Genomic DNA, 26,168 nt, shown 5'->3' with positions numbered 1-26,168 from the left:
TATACAGCGTGAGAGGCTTTTGTGCTATACTTGTCTTGTCTTTCCGAATTCGATGGTAAACGACATCTGCAGTTTTATATGGAGCATTTTTAAATTCAGAAATAGCGCACTGGTTTCTTATTTGGCTCATAGTTGTACAAAACGACCAGAGAGAAGAGTAGCTAATAAACAACTAAATTTTATTTATTTCAACGCATTAATTTTGGCAATTTGCTTTCATTAACAATGTACGCATAGTGTTCTCGCTTGCAGTATTCCTCATGACGTTTCGCCAGCCGTCTCCACGGGGAGCCACTGTGGGCTTTTCCTACTCTCTGAATTCACTGCACACTGATTGTCTTTGGACACACCTGTCAGTTGTTAACTTGTTAATCGTAAACACGGCTAGGAGGGTGACATGTGGGAAGTGCGGGTAGTGGTAGATTGTTTGTTTGCGCATACCGAGTGCTTACATATGTGGTAAATGGATTTATGTGCAATAGGGTGGCTGATATAACCATGCCGTTTTCTGGTGTGAGTGAGTTTATGAACGACGTGTGGATTGTAGGACTGGGAAATGAAGTGTTGTTGGCGTTGATGATTGTTGCCGTACCGTTATTAGTTCTGTTTTTCCACTTAATAACGACAGTTTCCAAGTGGTGAGTGAAGTGGTTTGCTGTTGTCTACTATTATTCACGATGAATTGTTTACTGTACGTCTACTAATGCCTTTGTAACGTGAAATACAATTTTCGTTAGCTGAAGACACGTTTGTATTACATTGCCACTCTTAAGACGTTTTTCGTATGTGAAGAATGTTTCGTAATGCAGTTGTATTGTAGAATAATTTATACAGAATTTCTGTGCGTCAAAATCATGTGATAGTCATTGGGCTGGTTTCAGATCGTAACATGTACGCCGTTCATATACTCACGCTCAAAATCTTTCCAGTCTGTGACACACACACACACACACACACACACACACACACACCCTTACGCAACGAAGTGAAACTTGACTATAGCAAACATTTTACCATGACTGTTCAAAATTTTGACTGTAGAATAGCCCACAAATATTGTAGTGCAGTGCAACAGCATCAGTGTTATCTGTATGCGAAGTTCAGAACAGGTACAGCTTCTTGTCTTCATGTTAGTACGCAGTTGAACATGGCTGACGTTTGCAGCAACCGTATACACAAATTTGAAAAATATGTAAAAAATCTGCCAACCGGTTGCATAGATTTTCTATATACCTTGACCAGGTTTCGTCACCTCTAAGGGGACTTCATCAGAAGGTAAGGTAATTACATGAAGAACATATCGACAAAGATGTACAGTGATTTAAGACCTGAGTTGCTCAAGTCATACATTAAAATATGACCTAATGTTCTTCAAAAAGTCAAACATAAGTAACACTGGTGTGGTGTGAGGAGTCTTTGACGATATGTTCTTCATGTAATTACCTTACCTTCTGATGAAGTCACCCTTAGATGTGACAAAACCTGGTCAAGGTACCTATATAGAAAATCTATGCAACCGGTTGGCAGATTTTTACATATTTTTCAAATTAGTACACATTGTCGACGGCCAACAGGGGGGGGGGGGGGGGGAGGAGAGAGCATAGAATCAGTTGTTCATGTAATTTCACCAACCATAGGAAAAGAACTCTCTCTCTCTCTCTCTCTCTCTCTCTCTCTCTCTCTCTCTCTCTCTCTCTCTCTCTCCATCTCCATGCAGGTAGCCGTGTATTTGAAAGACTTGGAATTGGAAGAAAGTTTTTCAAGCTAGAGGGCTGATTTCTTTGAGAGGAAAAATCTGATTTAACTAAACTAACCGATACTGGGCATCTGCTTCGTCCTGTGACGTGAGGATGATGTTGTTGTAGTAGCACGTGTTATCATATGCATGCAAACAATAAAAGAATACAATACTGTCAAAATTCATTTGCACCAGTATTAGTTTTTGGAATATGGGTTATGGTGACAGACTAATCTGTAACGTAGCATTAGTCACAAGTTAGGATGAAAGGTGTAAATTTGATCGTGAGTTGGCGAAGCCATCGAATATGAATACGGAATCGTAATTGTAGTGTAATACTGATATGTAACATAGCCTGATGCCTAAGTTATGTCGAAAAGCGAAAATTTGGTTGGTGGTTTCCTAAGGAGTATCAGAGGTTTCAGTTGTGATTATATGTAAGTAGGTTTCCCCTTATTACAAATCTGAGGATAACAGATCGTTGAAGTTGTTGCAGTGATCAGTAGATATTACTAAGACCAGTTCTTGTTTCATAAATGTCAGGTCACTGTGTGTGTACATCACAGTAGGTTCCCAGAATGACATTCCATTTTTCAGTGTGATAAAGTGTTTGTGTTGAGCTACTGTGAATAAACATTATTTGAAAAGATTTGAGTTATTATACCTGTTTTATTGCAACATCCTTAATCTGTCTAATGTATGTGTCATAAGAGAACTCAAAATGTAATCTACAACATCTAAACTTTCACTATTTCAATTTTTAACTGGTCATATGAAAGAAAGAAATATACAAATATCTGTGAGGATGACACAGACTTTCAGAGATGATTTAGAATGGTAACTTTATCAATTTTCACAGTAGTGAAGCTGAAGTATTGTCCATAGCTCTTAAGTTATACATTGTAGAGCCCATGTTTACTAGACTTTTTTCTTGTTTTGTCTATAGTATTACATCTGAAAGTTGACTACCCTGCATACAGTCTTAGCAACATCAGTACTGGTACATCTATTAGACTGCCATAGGTATCAAAACAATTTTCACTTATAACTTTCGACTTGATTGTTTCCGGACCAGGGTATCTTACTTCAAATTGATACATTTACTGATCTTCATAATGCCTAGAAGTTTGTAAAAGAATTAAAATCCCTTTATGTTTGTGTGTCATACCATTTTTTCCCAGATGATTCGTATTATTATTGCTTGAGCACTAATAATTTGGGAACATCACAAGCATATTGGTAGTACTGTGTGGTCATCTGATGTTTATTTAAATAAGGATAGGTCTTCAAAAACTTGAGTTTGGTGTTATTAAATGAGTAGTTTTCATTTTCTTTCACATTTCTCTCCCTCCATTTGTCCTTTTTCTCTTTTAAACTTTACCACAAATACTTTTTGTTGTTTCAGAAACCTGTAGGCCTAATAATTCTTGTGTCAACATGTTACGTTAGAAACCTGGCTGCCAGTTTTTTTCCCCTTCTTTTTCTCCCTCCACAATGTCTAGTATGCTATCTTCTTTGCCTGAGTTAGCTATGTTTATTTTTTAATATGCTGCTGTTTGCATTTAGCACAGTGTAAAACACTGATATTAATTATAACTTCTACTGAAGTAATATTTAAGGTTCAAAGTTGAGTTTACTTATACTCCTGTCAGTTCAACATTTTATACAAATTCAGTTACCAGAATTATTGTTGGTTAATTTCATGTTACATATATTACATTCATGTCCTGCATTATTGTGTGGAATCTGTTAGTTGTATTACAGCTTTTCATGAGAGGTGGTTACATCCACATGTTGGTCATTTACCCATGATGTATGTATATGGTTATTTACTTCTTTTAAAGAGCTTGTGATTGATATAAGATGAGTTACTAAGGAAAAAGTAACTTTAATCTATTATTAACCATATTTGTTACCCATTTAACTTAAATATGTAGCAGTACTATGTTTTCAACTCTGAATTGCACTGCACCATAAGTTAAAGTTTTTTGGGTTGGGTGTGGTAATGATATCCTCTCTTATAATGGTGTATTTGTAAATATCACAGCTATTTTCCAATTGGAATAAAATAAGTTGATACTGTTGATTTTGATGGAGAATATAAGTACCATGGAGGCTTATAAATATTCCCAATTGTTTAACCAAATACTAAGAGACATGTGGTTTGAACTCTTAGTTATTCCTACTGTTTTTAATAAAGTGTAAACTATAGAACAGCCTCCAACTTTGTAGAGCAGGGTAGCAGTGAACAGGGATGTGCTTGATGTGTGACAGTCTTGATTTCTGTGTCTGTAATGTTGACAGTTAATTCCTACAGAAAAAATTATTTTAAAATGTGCACAATCTTAGTTATTTATTTAACTCTTCAGTCTGTACTTTACAAGCTTAAAATGCAATACCACTTTATCCATCTGTTAGTTTACTCCACTTTTGAATGCTGTTGTGTGTCTATTTTAATCCTAAAGATAAGTAAACTTCATTTTCAAGGTTCAGAACATGCCTTCCTACCTCTGGAAGTCAATTATTTATTGAACATATATTTTTATGTATATATACTTTCTATAAAATACTACTGAAACTAGTCAAGCGATGTACTACAAATACTGGTCAACCCCGTTAACTGATACCAGATGTCAGCTTCGCCTTGTATCATGATGATGTTGTTGTGTGTGGTATCGTATGTGCACAATAAGAAAGAGACCAGAACAGTGACAAAATATCTTTTTGAGTACGTGTTTCTTTTTAAATGTAGGTTCTGATGATCTGTATTGTAGCTCCAAGGTTAGGTAGGAAGGTACCAGTTTATTTGAGAGTTGGTGAAGCCAAAGAACATGAATACAAAATCTCAGATGTAGTGACATACTGTTTGAAGTGTAGTCAGAGGCCTGGGTTAGATTGAAACATGAGATTTTGGTTCAGAGATGAAGTGGCATTGAACGCTTAAGTTAATTCTCATACTCTTTCTTACTTTCATTTCATTTGTGTTAGAAAAAAAAAGACATCTAGAAAACCATGGATAAGAATCGTGGCGTATGTGTAAAACAGTTCTTCCAGTAAATAATATGAGATTTAGCATGTACAGTTTGTAACTGTATATTAAACCTTCATCACTAATAACAAATTCATTATAAATGAATATATAAGGCCCAAAAAGACAGACATTTAAACCAGTACAGTTTTTTACATTCACTGTCACGGGCTGCCCTGCAACAATATGTTTGAAAGTATATGAGTTTTGCCACCATGTCAATCAAATTGTTGAAGCAATATCAGTTTGTGAATGTTCTTCTTTTAACAACAAAGTCCATATTCCAAAGAATATGACATATGTACATTTTGTTGGTGACTTACAACTTTCTCAGCATTGACTTTCCAGTGTTGCCATCACCATAGAGGTAAAGTTTTGGTTTATATACCTTTGTATTCCACAATGAAGAATGAAATTTTGATATGAATTGTCTCTGCATTTGCTATAAGTGATTTAAGGAAACCTCAAAAAATCTGAAGGTGGATGCTCATGTGGAGATTTGAATTCTGATACTCTCTTATGTGACTCCTGTGCTGTAACGACTGTGCCACATCACTTGGTTGTATTTTATGTTTGGTGAATGTGTAAATATTTGTCAGAATAGAACAACCTATCTGAAATCCAAACTTAGTGGAAAAATGTGCCATTATTTCAAAGGTGAATAGCAACTTTCAGGTGTATCATGTAAAGCATAGCTATCCTCATGGTCTCTAAGGTTTTATTTGTGTGCTTGATTAATGGTGTACTTCTGGGTGGCCAGCTGAGTTTTTGTTTCTGTTTCTGCACAGTATTTTGACAACTGTCTTCTTCATGTGTTGTGAGTTACAGTGTTTTGTGTACATGCTGCCTGGATTACAAACAGACTATGAACTGTTGTGTGTATTGTGCTGCTATTTTCATCTGATGCTGCTATTTTCATCTGATTGTGAGTTCAGCTCCTTGTGCCCCTTATGCCTTTTCATGTTCTCTTGTTTTTTAGAGTCCACAGTGATATTGCATGAAAAGCACGTGTTCTCAGTGTTTCTCTGTTTTGGTGAATGTGATGGCCGACGAGATTGTCTGAGCTGTCAATTTAAGATACAAAAATGATAATGGGCACTCTCGATGGAATGCAAACAATAGAATGAGTAAAAGCAACCACTCACTATACTTGAATCTCACATCTTGTCACTTATCACTTGCCTCTGCTCACTGGCTCCACAACCTCTCACCTCAGTTAAACAATTCCATGAGTACAATGCTGTTTTAAAAACTTAGCTAAAATATTCACCTTCTTACTCACAGACCAATCAATTATTTAATGCATATGACTTACATACTGATACTCCTCGATATTTTTGCAATTTTTTCATAAGCTACAGTACCGTGTATAATGTGGAAAGACTTATGGCAGATTGCATGTCATGCTGATCTTCAAATTCATCGCCAGTTCTGGCTGAGCAAGTATTTTCAAATCTTTCAAGAGTCATTGTTAAAAGAGTGTGATTTATAACAAGTTATTTGCTAATACTGTCTAGTAACTATGTGGCTATTGTTTTATCAATGTTTCTACTACAGGATAGCATATATCTGGGAGAGATTGCAGACCAGTGATTCTGGTGAGGAAGAGCAAAGCCAGCAAGAAGATGCTATCGAAGACGTAGTAGGTAAGTTTTTCAGTCACTATTTCAGGTGCATAGAATTAAAATTGTGCTGTTAAAAACTCTCTCATACCATTACAAGCAATAAAAATTAGTTAGCTGATGAGGTACTTGTAGTCACACATTGTACTACTTAACTAGATTTTCATCAAGGAATCGACCCAAATGTTGTATTTATTCAGTACATTGTTTTTCTCTAGATGATCTCCTAGGAAGTCTCTGTTGAATTTCAGAAAATGGAGAAAAGTAAGCTCACACATTCAACAAACCAACATTCGTAACATGCCTAGCCTACGTTCACCATGGTCAAGTGGCAGCTCAGTTAGACTGCCTTCAGAATTTAGAGTTCTAATGAATGATTTGGTAATTTTTATGCAACTTTGGTCAGCTACACAAACACATTTTACTACTCTCATTTTTTTTTTTAGGCTATATAAATTAAAAGTTATTGACGAGCATATACAGCAAAATGTGCTGTTAATTTTCACAAGAGTTCCCAGTAATCATTTCAATAGTGTGCTAAACTTTTGGTGTTTCCTCCATATGCTAAAAATACATGCTTTTTGGGTGCTTAGTAGTCTTACATTTTAACAGCTCAGAGCGTAGTGCGTGTCTGGTCTTCTCATCCCACATTTAATGACACAAATATGCTTTCTGAGCTCTTGTCATCCATGTAACTTTGCTTTGAAATGTGTTGCTTTAAGCTTCTAATTTTGTATGCTCAGCTGAAAGGAATAATTGCAAAAAGAAAACTAGTAAAAGATTTTCAGTTGTTGGAACTGTCAACACAGCCTCGCATGTTTGAAGGAAGGCAGATTCTTGCTAAAATTGTCCAGTAGAAGAGAAACACTGTGGTATAACAACTTCTGTTGGCACATAAGGTACATTGCATTGTAGAACTCTGAAAATGAAAAATGTGCTGCACTGGAACGCTTCCTACTTAGCACTTTGTTGTTCTGATTTAATTTATAGAAACAGTCATTGCTAATTTCGGATTATAGTGTAACAGTTTCACAGTCCTCATACAAAGCCCATGTTCACCCTGCTCATTTTTACTTGAATAGTGTCTCAGTGGATCGATACGATTTTCCACCTCCAGTCGTAACCTCCTGCAACATTGCTTCAGCAAATGTAGCAAAAATAAAAGTTGCAGCATTATATTATAGGTCAGTCAGTGAAGGAAAAAGTACAGCAAATTTTTGTACAGTGATAGGGGGGAGTGTGATAAAAAAAACATCCTAAATATCTGGACCAGTAGGGAGAGAGAGAGAGAGAGAGAATGTGTGTGTGTGTGTGTGTGTGTGTGTGTGTGTGTGTGTGTGTGTGTGTGTGTGTGTGTGTGATATGGGGCATTTAAAGGTCACTTTTTATATTTCTCTTCGATATCTTGAAAACTGCATTGTCTTGCAAAAATTATTTTCTGAATAAAAACTTAAACTGCATTAAATTTCCTACAAAAAAGGTCCCCTTCATTTTCTCTCTACAACTAATAGTTTCCACATAGGATTGGACAGAAAAGTTACAGACTATTAAAAATAGTTTATAATGGCAAAAAATGGATGTGTGTTGTTAAATGAAGTGGGTTAAGAACAAATATTAATGTGTAGGAGAACCGTGTTAAGGGACAGTGTTCTGGGGGTGTAACAGGGTGGAAAGGTGGGGTTAAAGGCTAGAAGCATGAGAGAAGGTAGGTTGCTGGATTGTAGCCATGCACTGTCATCCTTTTTAGGTTTGCGAACTGTCCACTACTTCACAAAAAGCAACTACAGGATGTTCCACAAAGTTATACTGAGCCTTCTGCAGCTCACCTCATGAATCACCAGTGACACAGTGTGCAGATATGCCCAAGGGTGTTTATTTTCTACAAAGTGTGTTAATATCAATGGTATATAATTACTAGTAAAACTAATGAAAGACAATGGAAAGGACATAATGTGCATAAAACTGTGCACAGTGGCACAGTGTTGTACACTACTAGAGGGGAAATGTACACTGCCAGAGGAGGATCCCCCCTCTATATTTGCTGTATGATTACGGACAGCCTCTTCTCAAGGTTGGAGCTATGCAGTACAGTAGATTATTGGTCTAGATTTGAGCATGATCAGTCCTATTCCATCAGACAAATTGACACCCTTCTTGCAAAGATGTTGTGGAGGTGTGGTAAGTGGCTCCACTCAGTGCAGCCCACTTTACAGGTGCCAACAGTTCCTGAACTGAAGAGATTTATGCCATCTACAAGTAGTGCAATTAATGATAAAAGAAGTATCATAACTTTCTGGTCATTCATTAATTCACCACCAAGTGACTACAACACAGTTACACGGTCTTACAACATGCTGTCAGTGATGGACAGCAGCAAGATGCTATATGTACCAACCCAATCCATTTCCCATCAACACCACATAGGCCACTGACAACATCACACTTACAAATTAAGCACTTCTGTGTCATTGTTTGTAGCAACATATTTTACAAAAATGCTCAATTAAGAACTGCACATAAGTACTTGTTAAATAAACTGAAAATAACTCCACTATATAATCATACAGGATGACTGACAATCAATTTACCCTCTAGCAGCGTAGAACAGTGTGCAGAGATTTATGTAGAGTCTGTCCTTATGTGTTTCTTGCATTAGTATTGTTAGTAATTCGTATCTGTATTTCATGTAATGTTAACGCATTTTGTGGAAAATGAACACCCCTGGAAATATCTGCACACTGTATCGCCAGTAATTCATGAGGAGAGCTGCGGGAGGCTCGGTATAACCTAGTGAAACACCCTGTAGTTGCTTTTTGTGATGAAGTGGGCTGTTCAGTCTGCAGACCTGTGAAGGATGACAGTGCATGGCCACAATCGGGCAACCGATCTTCACTCCTGCTTCTAACTTCCACCCCAGCCTTTCCACCCTGTTACACCCTCAGAACACAATCCCTTAATATGGTTCTCTTACGCTTACATGTGGAAAACACATTTAATATTTGTTCTTAACCCACTTCACTTACCAACTCACATCAGTTTTTTTTACCATTAGAAGACTATTTTTAATAAACTGTGGTTTTTGTATACCATGCAACATGGAAACTATTAGTCATAAGGGAAAAATGGGGAGGACCTTTTTTGTAGGAAATTTAATGCAGTTTAATTTTGTATTGGGAAACATTTTCACTAGGAGCCACAGCTTTTGATATGTTCAAGAAAAACATGAAAAGTTACCTTTAAACACCCCAGCACCCATCCCACCCCGTGCTCACCATCTACTGCTTAGCATTTTTTAGTATGTTGATCATGACACTCCCCACTACCACTGCACAAAAATTTGGAACTACATGGACATTTTTCCCCATTCGACCTTCTTGGTCTTCATTGACTATTAGTTACGCATCGAGGTGCCTTAGCAAACTCAATAGTAAAAAATCTTCCTCTGAGTATACACTAATAACAGCAGCAATTTTCTAATATTGTGGCTCAGTCTGTAAATGTGGGGCCATGTTTCTGTACTGACCGCACATGTAGCTGTACTAGTTAAATGACCTGCACTCTCATTATCAGTTATAAACACAACTGAATTCTGTTGATAGGGTGTCTGTCTGAGGACCCTATGGCCGTATTTTTTTGCCAGTTCTTCAACAACATGTAGAGGCAAAGGTGGCTTATTCTGAGCCATGCCATCATCTGGTACAAGTATATTTTTTTGTTGTAGCCAGTTGATAATGCCTTGTTTTTTGAGGCTACTGTAGGTACCTTAACAAGAATTGTTAAATGGTAGGAGGCATTGTCCATAATTATTACTGATGGTTGCCTTAAATTTTTCAACAGCAGTACATGTAGCTTTTCTTTATGTGCATAGCAATATTTTTATAGTGGCAGAATGGTTCATGCAAAAGTCACTGTGTATTGGGCTCTCCTCCTCCTCCTCCTCCTCCTCCTCCTCCTCCCCTACCCTCTCAACTCCCTCAACTGGACCTTCCACCCTGTGCAGTCCATGTTGCCTGGCAAGGCTCTGCTGCTTGTGCCTGCAGAACAGGAGACACAACAAGCATGTGGAGCCTGAGAAACAGCTCAAGTGAATGATACCTTCCCCTTAACATTCAATTCACAGAAACATCAGTCACAAAGTTATGCAAAATTCCTACTATTTATCTCCATTATAACCCTTTCAGATAGGTATCAGTACAACCCTGCTCCCAGCCCTCTCCACATGCACATTATTGTAATATAATTTATCAATGCAGATACCTGTTCAACAAATTAATTCATTTGTCTTATCAGTTTTTAGCTTTCAGAAATGTAAATTTGTTGTGTCTCTTTTACTCTTTGCTTAGATGACTGCCTGTTAATGATTGTGTCTTGTTTCAGAACATTCCATTGATTTTGTTTCTTCTGTTTCTATTCTGAACTCTATTATCTCTTTCAATATTTTAGTTTGCTCCTCCTCACTTACATCTACATCTATACTCTGTAAAACATTGTGAAATACATGACAGAGGATATGTCCCACTGTGCTAGTTATTAGGACTTTTTCCCATTCTGTTCACACATGGTGTCCGGGAAGTGTTTAAATGCCTCTGTGCATGATGTAATTAATATAGCCTTATTGCCATGATCCTTATGGTAGCGATATGTAGGTTGTAGTATGTTCCTAGAGTCATCATTTAAAACCAGTTCTTGAAACTTTGTCACTAGACTCCCTCCCCTCTCCCTCCCTCCCTCCCTCCCTCCCCTCTCCCTCCCCTCCCTCCCCCTCTCCCCCCTCCCCTCTCTCTCCCCTCCCCCTCCCCCCTCCCTCTCCCCACTAGAGTGACAGTTCAGTTCTTTCAACATCTCAGTGACCCTTTTCCATGGGTCAAACAAACCTGTGACCATTTGTGCTGCCCTTCTCTATGTATGTTCAATATCCCTTGCTAGTCCTCATTTTAGCAATATTCAAGGATGGGTTGCACAAGTGATCTGCAAGCGATCTCCTTTGTAAACTGATGCATATCCCTAATATTCTACCAGTGAACCGGAGTCGGATACCTGCTTTATTCACGACTGAACCTATGCGATCATTCCACTTTCATGTCTGTACTAAATGCTAAACTGAAGTATTTGTATGAGTTTACAGATTTACCCACTAGTATTATATATTCATAGGATATAATGTTTTTTTCGTTTTGTGAAGTGCACAGTTGTATGTTTTTGAACATTTAAAACAAGTTGCCAGTCATTTTACCACTTTGAAATCCTAACCAGGTACTGCATCATCTGCAAAAAGCCTGAGGTTACTGTTAATATTGCCCACTAGATCATAAATATATGACATGAACAGCAAGGGAGACTACACACTTCCCTGGGATATACCTGAAGTTACTTCTACATCTGTTGGTAACTCTCCATCCAAGATAACATGCTGTGTCCTCCACACCAAGAAATCCTCAATTCAGTCTCACATTTTGTCTGACACCCCATATGATAGTTATTTTGATAAGTAACATAGGTGTGTGACACTGAGTCAAATGCTTTTCAGAAATTGAGAAATACTGCATCTACTTGACTGGCTTGATTCACAGCCTTCAGTATGTCCTGTGAGAAAAGTGCAAGTTGGATTTCACATGACCTATGTTTCCGAAATGCATGCTGGTTGGCATGGAGGAGGTCATTCTGTTTGAGATACCTCATTATGTTTCTGCTCAGAATTATTTCTAAGTTTCTGCAACAAATGAATATAAAGGATATTGGACAGTAGTTTTATGGACCACTTCTACTACCTTTCTTGTAGACATGTGTGACCTGTGCTTTCTTCCAACAACTGGGCACGGTTTTCTGCTTGAGGGAGCTCCAATGGATTATACTTAATAGAGGGGCTAACTCATCTGCAAATTGGGTAAAGAATCTGGTATGAATTCCATCAGGTCTGGGGGCTTTGTTCTGTTATAATGATTTCAGCTGCTTCTCAATACCACTTACACTAACGTCTATTTTGTTCATCATTTCAGTGTTAAAAGAATTAAACCGGGGTGATACTATTGGATTTTCCTTTGTAAATGAACATTTGAAAACAGAGTTAAGCACTTCTGCTTTTGCTTTGCTCCTCCTCTGACCTTTTGAGTGTTTATTGCATTACCCCTCTCTTTTTGGGCACTTGAGCTGGTCATTCCTGCCTTTTCTATATTTTTCTCATGTGTTTCTAGAACTTCTTTTGGTGTTCTAGTGTGCTGCTTTTGCTTCTGTATCTAACATATTTCATTATACATTGACACCCATCTTCACATATTGATTCCTTGACTTTGTTGTCCCTTGTCTACCTCTCCGTGACACATGCCTTTAACATTGTTTCTTGTAATTGAGTTCCTTGCCTTATCAACTTTTGTAAAGGCATTGTGAATTGCTGTTTTCCTGCATTTGACAATACAAGGATTTCATAATTACTTTCACGTATTCCCTGTTCTTTCTCTTTACAAAATTTCTCTGCTATCTTACTCCATTTTATTGCCCTTTTAATAACACTGTTCACACATTCACTATATAAACTTACTTCCTGTTATTATGCTGCATGCCATTTAACTGATTTTGTTGTCTGCTTTGTGTGCTGTGAAATATTGTGATGTATCTCAGTTGGATAACTGAACTCAGTTGTCAGTTGCTCATAACCATATGTTCTGTTGCTTTGTTGTCATCTAATGCCATCATGAGTGCTTCCATCTCCTCCTCATCATCCCCCCCCCCCCCCCCCCCCAAACCCATCCTCTCCCTGGATTCAGCTAGTGATTGATCGAGAAAGTTAAATATGCCTGCAAAACATTTTACTGTCGTGATCTCTTATTGTTTATGTGTTTCTGATATCACAGAGTCTCACGTTGATTCCATAACAAACACTCTGAATTGATTCTAAACTCTCTACAGAAATTGTTTGTACTCACATTTGGTTCACCATGTGCAACAACCATTGCTTGCCATGTAATATTCTGTTGGAATCATCGCAGGCAGAATACACACATTGGCTGTGTGATGTAAGTCAGAGTGACATCTATCTGGTTGCTCACAATATCTGAGTTATCCAAGTTATCACTCTGTAGTTTACCAAAGTCATAGTCATATACACTGTGGAGCAATTAAAATGGTGCTGAAGTAATTAACCTAAGCAGTGCAATTTCATTTTGACCAGTAACTAACAGAAATGAAAACGCTTAACATTATAAATGTATGTTCTCTATGGTGACTAACTGCAACAGCTAAGTTAGAGGGGTTGCCTGCACAATCATGACCCCAAAAGATAGATGCAGAATTCGCTAAGGTTTGGACAGCTTTAGTTAATGAAGATAACATAGGCTGCTTTCATTTATTTACAAATTAAAAATTATTGAGTAATTTTGTCAGCATAAGTTACTGCTAATTTACACAAGGCAACCCCAAATGCCATAGCAAGAAATATAATACAATGCAGTGCTTGTTACTTGTAGACAGTTTTGCTTCTTTCTGTTCCTCGTAAAACAATACAACCACCACCATCCATTGGAGTTGACCATTTGGAAGTTTGGGGAATGGCGGAAACAGAGAATTTTAACTACTCTTATCCTATTCATCTGATCTGCAAATGAGAATACCCATGGATTTCATTTTTGAAGGCACTAAACATCTTCCCCCAGTCCCTCCAACCAATCAGATTTACTCAACAGAAAAAAATATTCAGATGATTCATGGCTCCTTAAATCAGTTAAAACTGCAGGTGGTTACATAAGTTTGCTGGGTAACAGGTCATGTTGGGATCCAGAAAAACAAGCAAGCAGGACAGCAGTTAAAGAATCATCTAATCAGTGCAATGTGCTGTTCCTGTGTGATTATTAAGTAAGTGTTGAAAACCATCTTCATACGATGCCTGAAAACAGTGGCAATAAGCTGTAGTGGGTGGAGCCACACTTATTTCCAAACTGATCCTCCTCTTGGTCACAGAGATCGGACAGAATGGCAATGACCCATCTCTGTGAAGTGTGTAATCTTCTGTACTGTGGTTTTCTGCATTGGGAAGAGGCCCAATCAGTGCACGTTGTAAACACATTGCAGTATACCACATTTAAATTCTATGTGGGTTATTTTATGATAAGAACAGCAGTAAATTTAAGTGGAGGTCTGCTGTTATATATATGCATATATACAGTAAAGAAATAATCGTAAATTAACCACACTGATTCTATTTGAATTTCAGTGTCTGTTAAGCTAGAAGGATTTAAAGCTCCCTTCCAGAACTGAAGCTACAATGTCCAAGAAAGTGGTTTGTGCTTTAAGGGAAACATCTGGAATAAAATTTACTGATGCCCAGAAGCTAACTTTTTGTCTTGAATTTTGTTTTGTTGAGTTTTTGCTTCTTGACAGACTTACACAAGAAATTTGAAAGAGGTAGTGATTTACAGCGCTCACAAGCATCTGAAAATGATGGAAAAATTTACGTTAAATAAAATATGGAAGCCTACCCATTGTGTTGTGTGTAACATATTTTGTAGTAAATTAGTGGTTGTGAGCTACAGTTATGAATTTCAAAAATTTTGGAAGGAATGTCATATTTTGGAAAATCAGTACTCTTAATTGCAGGTTAGGTACTTAAGTATTTCAATTTGTTAAGTTGGCTACTGTAACTTAATATTGTCTTTCGCACATATTATAACTGTCATATCATGTTCCATTTAGTTTCCTCATTCAGCATCATTGTGTATTATATTTATATGAATATGGTGTCTGTTCTTTCGGACATGTCTCGCGGGAGGCGCGTGCGAGATAGTCCCTGCAGTTGCACTATCCTCTGTGCCCTCGGTGACTCAGATGGATAGAGCATCTGCCATGTAAGCAGGAAATCCTGGGCTCGAGTCCCAGTTGGGGCACACATTTTCACCTGTCCCCGTTGATATATATAAACACCCATCAGCAGCTGAAGGTATTAATATGTAATTCTAATTTCGTTCTAGATGGCTGCAGGTCATCAATGGTGTCTGTTCTTTCGGACATGTCCGAAAGAACAGACACCATATCCATATAAGTATATAGTTCTTGCAATATCGGCCATGACCTCCTTCTGTGCGGATGCACACATATCACCAGAACTCTTACGGGACTTGGTAAGAATGTCTTCCACGAGTAATGAGTGTGTTGGGTAGGGACACTACGAATGTGGTGTGTGGACATATAAGGTGAGAATGTAGGGCTCGTGGAAGGTGTGCTCTAGATAGTCCCTGCAGTTGCACTATCCTATGTGCCCTTAGTGGCTCAGATGGATAGAGCATCTGCCATGTAAGTAGGAGATCTCGGGTTCGAGTCCCGGTCGGGACACAAATTTTCACCTGTCCCCATCGATATATATCAGTGCCCGTCTGCATTGTTGTAAATTACTAATATTTTTAAATTAGGTACTAGAGTTGTTAAACCTCAACAAAACAGTATTTTAAGTTAGCTTTAGGGAGCCAGTAAATTTTATCCCAGGTTTTTCGCTTGTTGTTATGTAAACCACTTTCTTGGAGATTGTAGCTCAGTCCTTATAGGGAATCTTCAAGCACTAATAACATAATAGATCCTGAAGTTAAGAAGAGTTTCTTTCTGTTTGTAAGCAGCTGGGAGTCATACCAACTGCTGTCAAGCAATTGGAGGCAGCTGTGAGTTGGTATGTTGGGTGAACTACCAAAATAATGTTCCAGAGATACCAAAAGTACCTAGGTATCATACTCTCCCGTAGATACTGTCTCCTCTCCATCAAATAAGCGTGCTATTTCTATTTGTGGACTCGACTGTCAGTGAGGTGTCAGTTTTATGTTTAGGCACCCTATACAGAAAGGAAGCAGGAACCAGTGGAAAAAGGTTACTATACTGATAACTGTTACCAACAAGTTTGAGGTTATGTCATCCACTGAAACTGTAACTGAGCCAGTCTGCATACTTCATCTGTTGGTAAGCCTGCTATGTCCAGTGTCAGGGGGAAGAAAGTTCAAAAGGATAATGATTTGTTAATCCTAATCAGTTCAAACATACAGTGAATAATGGTATTCCACAGAGAAATGACACCAAGAGATGGGAAGGCTCACTTTGTGCAATCAGTTTATATGGTTGGGGTTCTCTCTCAATATGCCAAAGAGTCTGTACCCTGTTCCCTCAATGGTTGCTATAACAATCATCTGCAGATAGTGGTGTATGTTAGAACCAGTTAATTGCTGCTGTCTGAGCTCCGAGGTCATACTTTGATTATTCCAACAACATGCACCTGCTGTGGAGAATTCTAGCCTTGCTCATGGAATTACAGCAAAGTTCATGATCTACAGCATTTTCACTGGAACTGGTCATGGTGACCTGGTTCTGAGTCAAATAGAAGGCTTGAAAAACTGGCTTTGGGGGTTTCTTGACAAGTTACTCTACAACTCTCTCGACTTATCTTACAGTTGAGAACATAAATGGGTCAGTGGTGCACTGTGCATCAGATACTGCTCCTCAGTTAGCTTACTGTGTACAGAGTTCACAAAAGGACTTTTTAGATTAGGCAATTCTCCATACATTCAAGATGATTATAGCTGTACGAGACCATGAAGTATTCGTGAAAGACTTAAAGAAGTACTCCCTGCAGATGACTATTAAAATCATATACTCAATTGAAATTGCTTTTTGATTGATGGTTCAGCAAGTTGAGTGGTAGGGGTCAGATGCTATCCAGCCATAGTTCTTCATGCTCACTGTGTTGCTTGTTTTGGATGGTGCCTTGTGAAGTGTGGCTGGCTACAGGCTAGCAACACTGCCCCCCTCTACTCCCCACCACAGCACTGCCATTGCAATCTTTCAATCGCCAAGTACTTTTGATCAGAGTGTAATGATCATTTGCCAAAACATGTGCCAGTGTTCAAAGCAATCCTAAAAAGCAGCATACTAACATCATAATAGGTATATAAAGCTGACTAGAATTCAGAATTGATGACAAGCTAACATAATACTAGGTACAGAAAACTGACTAGAATTCAGAATTGGTGATAGTGAGATTTTTGTCCTAAATCTGCGTGTATATCTAAAGGATAGGCTAATGGAAAATTTGGGAGGTGTCACTGTAGACAAGGATTCAGATGTTCAGAGATAAATTTCCATTCTGCATGTGAGGTCTTTTGTTTTTGTGTGCGACTCAGAATCAATGGTAGACATAGAATAATAATTGGGCCCTTCTATCACTCAGAAGGCTCAGCTCCATATTCTGTCAAGAACTTTAAATAGAACCTCAGCTCACTAATGTGTTCTGTTGGCCAATCATAATGTCATCACTGGAGGAGACATTAGTTGTACAACATTCAATTGGGATAGTTAGTTTTATCAGTAGTGGGTGTGACAAGAAACCCTGAAAAACAATACTAAATGTCTTCTCTGAAAACTACAAACATGCTGTATACTAGATAAAGAGATGGTGGTGTCATATGTCAAGGTGGAACTTTAAACATTAAGCTCTAGGCAGGTGCTTGTAGAGGACCTGTCACTGAAGTTTATAAGAATAGTTGACCAATGGTTGGATAGATATGTACTTCGTAGCAGTGTTCATGGTGGAAGGGACCCTCCATGGTATACAGGCTGTGTAAAAAAAACTTTAGAAGAAGTAGTGACTGTTGCATAAAGCATTACATACCAGAATCTTAAAAGGTCTCACATAGCCCAAATAAATTCTGGTCATATGTAAAGTCTGTCAGTGACATGAAACTTTGTGCACTGATAGACAGAGATAACACAGGAGCCGACATTTAGGGTAGAAAAGCAAAATCAGAAATGTGTAACTCCCATTTCAAATGTTCCTTTACAAGTACAGGAGTACTTCCATAGTTTAATCCTTGCATCACTGCAAAGGTGAGTGATATAGATAATAGTGTCGGTGACACTGAGAAACAGCTGTAATAATAAAAATTTCACAAGGCCCCAGAGCTGCAGATTTTAGAGAATTTTCAGCTGAGTTAAAGCACAGATAAAACCTGTATACGAGATAGTGCGATAAAGTGGCAGAAGAGATCCACAAAACTACCATCCAGTGTCATCAATACCTGTCGGTTGTAGAACTTAGAACATATTTTGAACTGAAACTTCATATCTTGAACAGAATGACCTCTTCCATACCGACCACAAAGACACCAGTCACGCGATACCTGTATCGTGCAAGATATCCTGAAAGTTATGGATCAAGACAATCAGGTAAATGCAGTATTTCTTAACTTCCAAAAAGAAATTGACTTAGTATCATTCCAGTGGTTGTTAAAAAAAAAAGTCTGGTCGTATGGGGTATCAAACAGAGTTAGCACCTTGATTGAGGAATTATTGGTGTTGAGGTCCCAGCATATGATCTTGGTTTTACTGATTGACAGATGTAGTGGTAACTCCAAAAGTGGCTCAGAGAAGTGTGTTGCAGGTACACTGATCATCCAGAACATTATGATCACCAACCTGCTATCAATATGAACAGTCCAGGTGATAGCAATGTCACCTGGTGAGAAATGACCAGACATACGCACAGTGCATGTAGTACCAGTGAGTGTGCTGTCCATGTGTAGAATGGGAATGGTGCTCGATGTATGAGAGTTTGACTGGGGCAGATTGTGATGGCCTGGAGGCATGGCATGAGCATTTGGGAAACTGCACAACTTGGGTGTTTAATGAGTACTTTGACGAGTGTCTTCAACATGTGGTGAAATCACGTCCAGACGTTATTGAGTTGGGTGACCGCACCTCATTGCAGATGTCTGACGTTGTAGGCAGACTGGTAAAACAGGACAGGCAATGAATTTTGGTGGAACTAACATCAGGCTTTAATGCTGGGCAGAGTACAAGTGTGTCTGAACACTCGATGCCTTGAGCACTCCTAGCGATGGGCCTCCGCAGCCATCAAACTATGCGTGTACAAATGTTAACTCCACAACATCGGTAACTATGATTATGGTGACATGTCGCTGCTGTTATCTGCACCAAAGGTGGACATTCCGGCTATTAGGTAGGTGGTCATAATATTCTGGCTGCTCAGTGTAGTGTTGTGTGTTAATGATCTGGCTGGCAATATTATGTCTATCCTCAAACTTTTCGCAGACAATACCCTTATCTGTAATAAAGTACTATCAGAAAAAGGTGCATAAATGTGTCAAATCTTGAAGATACTTCAGAGGGATACAAAGATTACCAATTTAATGCTTTAAATGTTTGGAAGTGTAAAATTGAGCACTTAACAAAATATAGAGAAAATGGTATCCTAAGACTATAATATCAATGTGTCACAGTGTGAATCAGTCAACTCGTACAAATATCAGGGTTTAACAGTTTATTGGAAGGGAATGAGTGGTCACATAGGCTCAGTTGTAGGTAAAGCAAGTGGCAGATATTGGTTCTCTGATAGATCTCTGGGGAAATGCCATTAGTGTACAAAGGAAATGGCCTACAAAACACTTGTTTGACGTATCTTAGAATATTGTGTATTCATGTGGGATCCATACGAAATTGCACTGTCAGGGTGAAATCTGCCAACTGTAGTCATGAGCATAATTTCAATACTCATCTTGTAGATCTTCAGCTTCTAGTGTTGCTGGTACATCTCAGTGAGATGATAACTTCTGCATTTTAACTTTCCTGACATTGGTTTCACATAGTATGAGGACAATTTGTAGCACACCAATTACTGGAGAATGTTATCCACACCATAAACTTTCATTTATTAAAATACAACAAAGACAATCAGAGTTTGTCACAAATACTGTTCCAGCACTGCCACTTCATGGCTATAAATATCCTGCCTTTAGAAATTGACAGTAATTAAAGTTGTAAATGTACATTTGTGATTCTCTACATTTTATAATTTACAATTAATAATTTACACATCTGAATAATTTGGTGATAGATTAAACTTAGCCTTGACATAGATTTCAACATACAGTAACAATGTTGATTATATAGAGACATTTATTTTCATAACAATGTGACTTCGGTTGAGTTAACAATGTATTAAAAGAAACCTTTATATTTCAGATGATGAAAACTGCAACAGCTGCATCAGAATGATTTATTAATCAGAACTAGTTTCATGAGATGATGGTCACATCTTCAGGTCCCCAATTGTTAACCTAAAGAAGATACAAAAATCATTAGTAGAACTATCCCAAAACAGGAACTACCAAATTAATATAATGTAGACAAGCAAGTGGGGTGTCCCTGTTTAAGACATATGTCCTTAAAATCTCCACAAGGTTAAATAATATAAGTCCCCTATCTTCTTGCACAAAACTGGAGTCATAAAGTATGTAACCATCATGAATAAAATAGCCAGTGGAACTAAAGAAAGACATAACCCTAATAGAAAAACCATCATAAATAAAATAGCCACTGGAACTAAAGAAAGACATAACCCTATAGAAAAACCATCATAAATAAAATAGCGACTGGAACTAAAGAAAGACATACCCGTATAGAAAAAATTTTGAATAGGAATTGTCATCATAAAACACTGAAAAGGACCCCCAACCTTACGAGACATATGTGGCATGTGCTCTCAGGTACAGGCGCCAGCACCACTAGCACAACATAGACTGAATAAGGAGACCCCTGCTATGAAGAATGCGCAGCAGTGCATGTGCAGAACCCGGGGAAACTGATATAGTGGGCCAGAGGCCACAAACAAACATGAAAAGCAGCAGCAAAATGCCAAACTGAGCCAAATGTATGAATGCATGTAAGCCTTGGAAGATACAGAAACCTCTGTACACAACAAATGCTCTGCTAGCAGGTGTTGCCAACTTTACAGTTAACAAGAAGATACTACAGTAATGTAATACTGTATCACAATAACATGCAAAATGTTAAGACACAGGAAGAGAATGGGAACTATGCCTCGGAAAGCACAGAAAAAGGGTAACTTACTTATCATGAGGTCTGTTCAAAAAATTCCAGAACTTCATCCACAAAATTTTTCTACACTTACTCTTTACTTATTGTGCTTGGTCTCCTCTGAAATACTCTCCTCCACAACTAATACACCACTCCAAATGCCATCTCCACTCCCGGAAGCAGCCTTGGTATGTCTCTTGCTGGATCGCGCGTTTTTATTTTATCTCATCTATTGTTGCAAATCTTCGTCCTTTCGATGTGGTTTGCAACATTGGAAATCAAAAAAAAGCCTGCAGGGGCCAGGTGTGGAGAGTACAGAGGATGAATCAGCACAGTGATTTCATTATTTTGTGCAAAAATCACGTACCAAGGCCAGGTGTGGAGAGTACAGAGGATGAAGCAGCACAGTGATTTCTTTATTTTGTGCAATAATCACATACCAACGGGGATGAATGTGTGGGTGTGCTACCATGATGCAAGGGCCACGAATTGTCCACCACATTTCAGGCCGTTTTCTTCTCACATTTTCTCGCATGTGTTGCAACGTATCCCGACAGTAACATTGATGAACAGTTTGTCCCTGCGGCATGAATTCATGATGAACTAATCCTTCAAAATCAAATAAAACTATCAGCATAGCTTTGACATTCGACTTGACCTGGTGAGCTATTTGGTCTTGGAGAACCTTTCCCGGCCCATTGTGAAGATCGGATTGTGCTCTTTACATCATAACCGTAGACCCACATCTCATCACCAGTTAAGATTCTCTTAAGGAACATCTTGTTTTCATTTGTGAAATTCAAAAGTTCTTCACAGATTGCAAGGCAAAAGTCTTTCTGGTCTTGACTCATGAGCCATGGGACAAACTTGGCGGCAGCATGATCTACATCTACATTTATACTCCACAAGCCACCCAACGGTGTGTAACGGAGGGCACTTTACGTGCTACTGTCATTACCTCCATTTCCTGTTCCAGTCGCGTATGGTTCGCGGGAAGGACAACTGCCGGAAAGCCTCTGTGCGCCCTCGAATCTCTCTAATTTTACATTTGTGATCTCCTCGGGAGGTATAAGTAGGGGGAAGCAAGATATTCGATACCTCATCCAGAAACGCATCCTCTCAAAACCTGGACAGCAAGCTACACCGCAATCCAGAGCACCTCTCTTGCAGAGTCTACCACTTGTTGAGTTTGCTAAACATCGCCGTAACGCTATCATGCTTACCAAATAACCCTGTGATGAAACGCGCCTCTCTTCTTTGGATCTTCTCTATCTCCTCTGTCAACCTGGCCTGGTATGGATCCCACACTGATGAGCAATACTCAAGTATAGGTCGAACGAGTGTTTTGTAAGCCACCTCCTTTGTAGACGGGCTACATTTTCTAAGGACTCTCCCAATGAATCTCAACCTGGCACCTGTAGAGATGGGCAAAACTGTTCTTTTCAGAGATCGGATCAGAACTGTTCACTCCCTGAAATGAATTAGCTCTTTTTCATGACTCACCACTCATTTACGATAGAAAATAAATGGAAGGCACATTGCCCTTTAAACTTGGTTTATTCCACTACTATACCTGTATTTTGATCTTATTTGATCCTATTTTGAAGTAACACAGATAATGAGTAAGAATTTTGTATTGTTTATTGAAATTTCCACGATATGACAAAGTTTTTGATTATTGATTTATTTTGCACTATCGTGGTTTTTTGGGTGATCGGAAAATGTTGTAACTTCAGATTTACATTAACAATATATTTGGCTACAATGTATTAAAATTTCATTAACCTCATACAAATACATCGCAAGCCATATATTTTTAAAGTGAACGTTTCCTTCTGAAGACGCCTAAAATCGCAAAATCCGTACCAGAATAAGAAAAAAAACTATAAATTTGACTGTACAACGAAAGTGCTGCATATAGCCTTACGCAGAATAAAACAAGGAAAATATTGGTGTATCACATTTTGCGATACGTTTATTGGTTCGCTCGTAATTAAAGCGTAAATTCGAGTGTCCATCATAAAAATCCTATAGTAAGAGGAGTCGTCAGGAACCTAATCTAATCAGTTTAAACAAATAAAAATAAAATAAAAACAAATGATGTATACATAACATAATAATGTAATATACGTAGCGGTATTACTACGAAGAACAATATCCAGTAGAGACGAACACCGATGCAGAGCCGCTGAGTCGAGCAGGTCGAGCCGCGAGCTGTATTACTGCGTGAGCCGAGACCGCAGAGACCAGAGTGACACCTGAGTCGCTTTGCTCAACGCTCTGGCTAGAGTCGAGACGGTGGGGTGAGCGTTGAGCGGGCGAGTTCCGAGGGTGGGGGGAGCGGTGAACTCACCCGCTCCGAGACAAATCGTCTGTTCTCTTGCGAGCGGGTTGTTGCAAGTAGTTCCTATGTTATCCGCTAGGTGGCTCTCTGTCCTGTTGCTCGCATCAACTGCCCAGAGGGCAGGACGTGCGACTGAAACTATCGCCGACAGAGTGCGATGCGAAGTCAAGCTGCGCCAGACACTGCGCGCGGCAGACGACGCACAGAGACGGCACGGCTTATGTGAAACACAAAATCCAATGGGGCACTGCACAATGCAGGCAGCCAAGGTAGAAGCAGGGCAGAGGCCGGCGCTGGCTGTGTTGTGTGGCGTGCACTGTGCTGTGACCAGTAGAGGCGCCGCTGATATGCTCCGTCTCTCTCTCTCTCTCTCTCTCTCTGCCGTCGGAAACGTTTGGAGCTACCGTTCTTTTTTTCTGAATCACTGATTGTTCACTCCTTTGAAAGATTCAACTCTATGAATTAGTTCAAGAGTGCATCCCCCATCTCTAGGCACCTGCCTTACCAACAATTCATTTTATATGATTATTCCACTTCAAATTGTTCCGTACACATACTCCCAGGTATTATACAGAAGTAACTGCTACCAGTGTTTGTTCCGCTATCATATAATCATACAATAAAGGATCCTTCTTTCTATGTATTCGCAATACGTTACATTTCTCTATGTTAAAGGTCAGTTGCCACTCCCTGCACCAAGTGCATATCCGCAGCAGATCTTCCTGCATTTCGCTGCAATTTTCTAATGCTGCAACTTCTCTGTATACTGCAGCATCATCTGCGAAAAGCCACATGGAACTTCTGACACTATCTACTAGGTCATTTATGTATAGTGTGAAAAGCAGTGGTCCCATAACACTCCCCTGTGGCATGCGAGAGGTTACTTTAATGGCGACAGTGTGGAACTGTATCAAATGCCTTCCAGAAGTTGAAGAAAATGGCATCTACCTGGGAGCCTGTATGTAATACTTTTTTGTATCTTATGAACAAATAAAGCGAGTTGCGTCTCACACGATCGCTGTTTCCGGAATCCATGTTGATTCCTACATAGTAGATTCTGGGTTTCCAGAAAGGACATGATACACGAGCAAAAAACATGTTCTAAAATTCTACAACATATCGATGTCGGAGATATAGGCCTATAGTTTTGCGCATCTGCTCCATGACCCTTCTTGAAAACTGGAACCACCTGTGCTCTTTTCCAATCATATGGAACCTTCTGTTCCTCTAGAGACTTGCCATACACGGCTTTTAGAAGGGGGACAAGTTGTTTCGCGTACTCTGTGTAGAGTCGAATTGGTATCCCATCAGGTCCAGTGTACTTTGCTCTATTGTGTGATTTCAGTTGCTTTTCTATTCCTCGGACACTTATTTCGATGTAGGCCATTTTTTCGTTCGTGTGAGGATTTAGAGAAGGATCTGCAGTGCAGTCTTCCTCTGTGAAACAGCTTTGGAAAAAGGTGTTTAGTATTTCACCTTTACACGTGTCATCCTCTGTTTCAATGCCATTATCATCTCAGAGTGTGTGGATATGCTGTTTTGATCCACTTACTGATTTAACGTAAGATCAGAACTTTCTAGGATTTTCTGTCAAGTCGGTACATAGAATTTTACTTTCGAATTCACTGAACGCTTCACGCATAGCCCTCCTTATGCTAACTTTGACATCGTTTAGCTTCTGTTTGTCTGAGAGTTTATGGCTGCGTTTAAATTTGCAGTGAAGCTCCCTTTGCTTTCGCAATAGTTTCCTAACTTTGTTGTTGAACCACGGTGGGTTTTTCCCATCCCTCACAGTTTTACTCAGCACGTACCTGTCGAAAATGCGTTTTATGATTGCCTCGAACTTTTTCCATAAACACTCAACATTGTCAGTGTCGGAACAGAAATTTTTGTTTTGATCTGTTAGGTAGTCTGAAATCTGCCTCCTATTACTCTTCCTAAACAGATAAACCTTCCTCCCTTTTTTTATATTTCTATTTACTTCCATATTCAGGGATGCTGCAGTGTCCTTATGATCACTGATTCGCTGTTCTGCACTTACAGAGTCGAAAACTTCGGGTCTGTTTGTTATCAGTAGGTCCAAGATGTTATCTCCACAAGTCGGTTCTCTGTTTAATTGCTCGAGGTAATTTTCGGATAGTGCACTCAGTATGTCACTCGATGCTCTATCCCTACCACCCATCCTAAACATCTGAGTGTCCCAGTCTATATCTGGTAAATTGAAATCTCCACCTAAGACTATAACATGCAGAGGAAATTTATTTGAAATGTATTCTAGATTTTCTCTCAGTTGTTCTGCCACTAATGCTGCTGAGTCGGGAGGTCAGTAAAAGGAGCCAATTATTAACCTAGCTCGGTTGTTGAGTATAACCTCCGCCCATAATAATTCACAGGAACTATCCATTTCTATTTCAGTCCAGGATAAACTACTACTAACAGCGACACACACACCTCCATTGGTTGCATGCACTCTATCCTTTCTAAACACCGTCTGTGCCTTTGTAAAAATTTCAGCAGAATTTATCTCTTGCTTCAACCAGCTTTCTGTACCTATAATGATTTCAGCTTCGGTGCTTTCTA

General features: G+C 38.9%; 1 protein-coding gene across 1 annotated transcript in view; it reads left to right on the top strand.

The window, feature by feature from the left end:
* The first annotated feature begins 349 nt into the window (after nucleotides 1–349).
* Nucleotides 350–26,168, top strand: part of LOC126470015 (E3 ubiquitin-protein ligase RNF170) — a 119,982-nt gene continuing 94,163 nt past the window's right edge. The window contains exons 1-2 of the mRNA XM_050097490.1: nucleotides 350–638; nucleotides 6,324–6,412. Of these exons, the coding sequence (XP_049953447.1) occupies nucleotides 472–638; nucleotides 6,324–6,412 (256 nt within the window). The 5' untranslated portion in view covers nucleotides 350–471. The remainder of the gene's footprint in view (nucleotides 639–6,323; nucleotides 6,413–26,168) is intronic.

The sequence above is a fragment of the Schistocerca serialis genome, chromosome 3, assembly GCF_023864345.2.
Source record: "Schistocerca serialis cubense isolate TAMUIC-IGC-003099 chromosome 3, iqSchSeri2.2, whole genome shotgun sequence".
NCBI classification, from domain to species: Eukaryota; Metazoa; Arthropoda; class Insecta; order Orthoptera; family Acrididae; genus Schistocerca; species Schistocerca serialis.
Note: the sequence above shows the minus strand (reverse complement) of the source record. Positions and strands in the feature narration are given on the sequence as shown.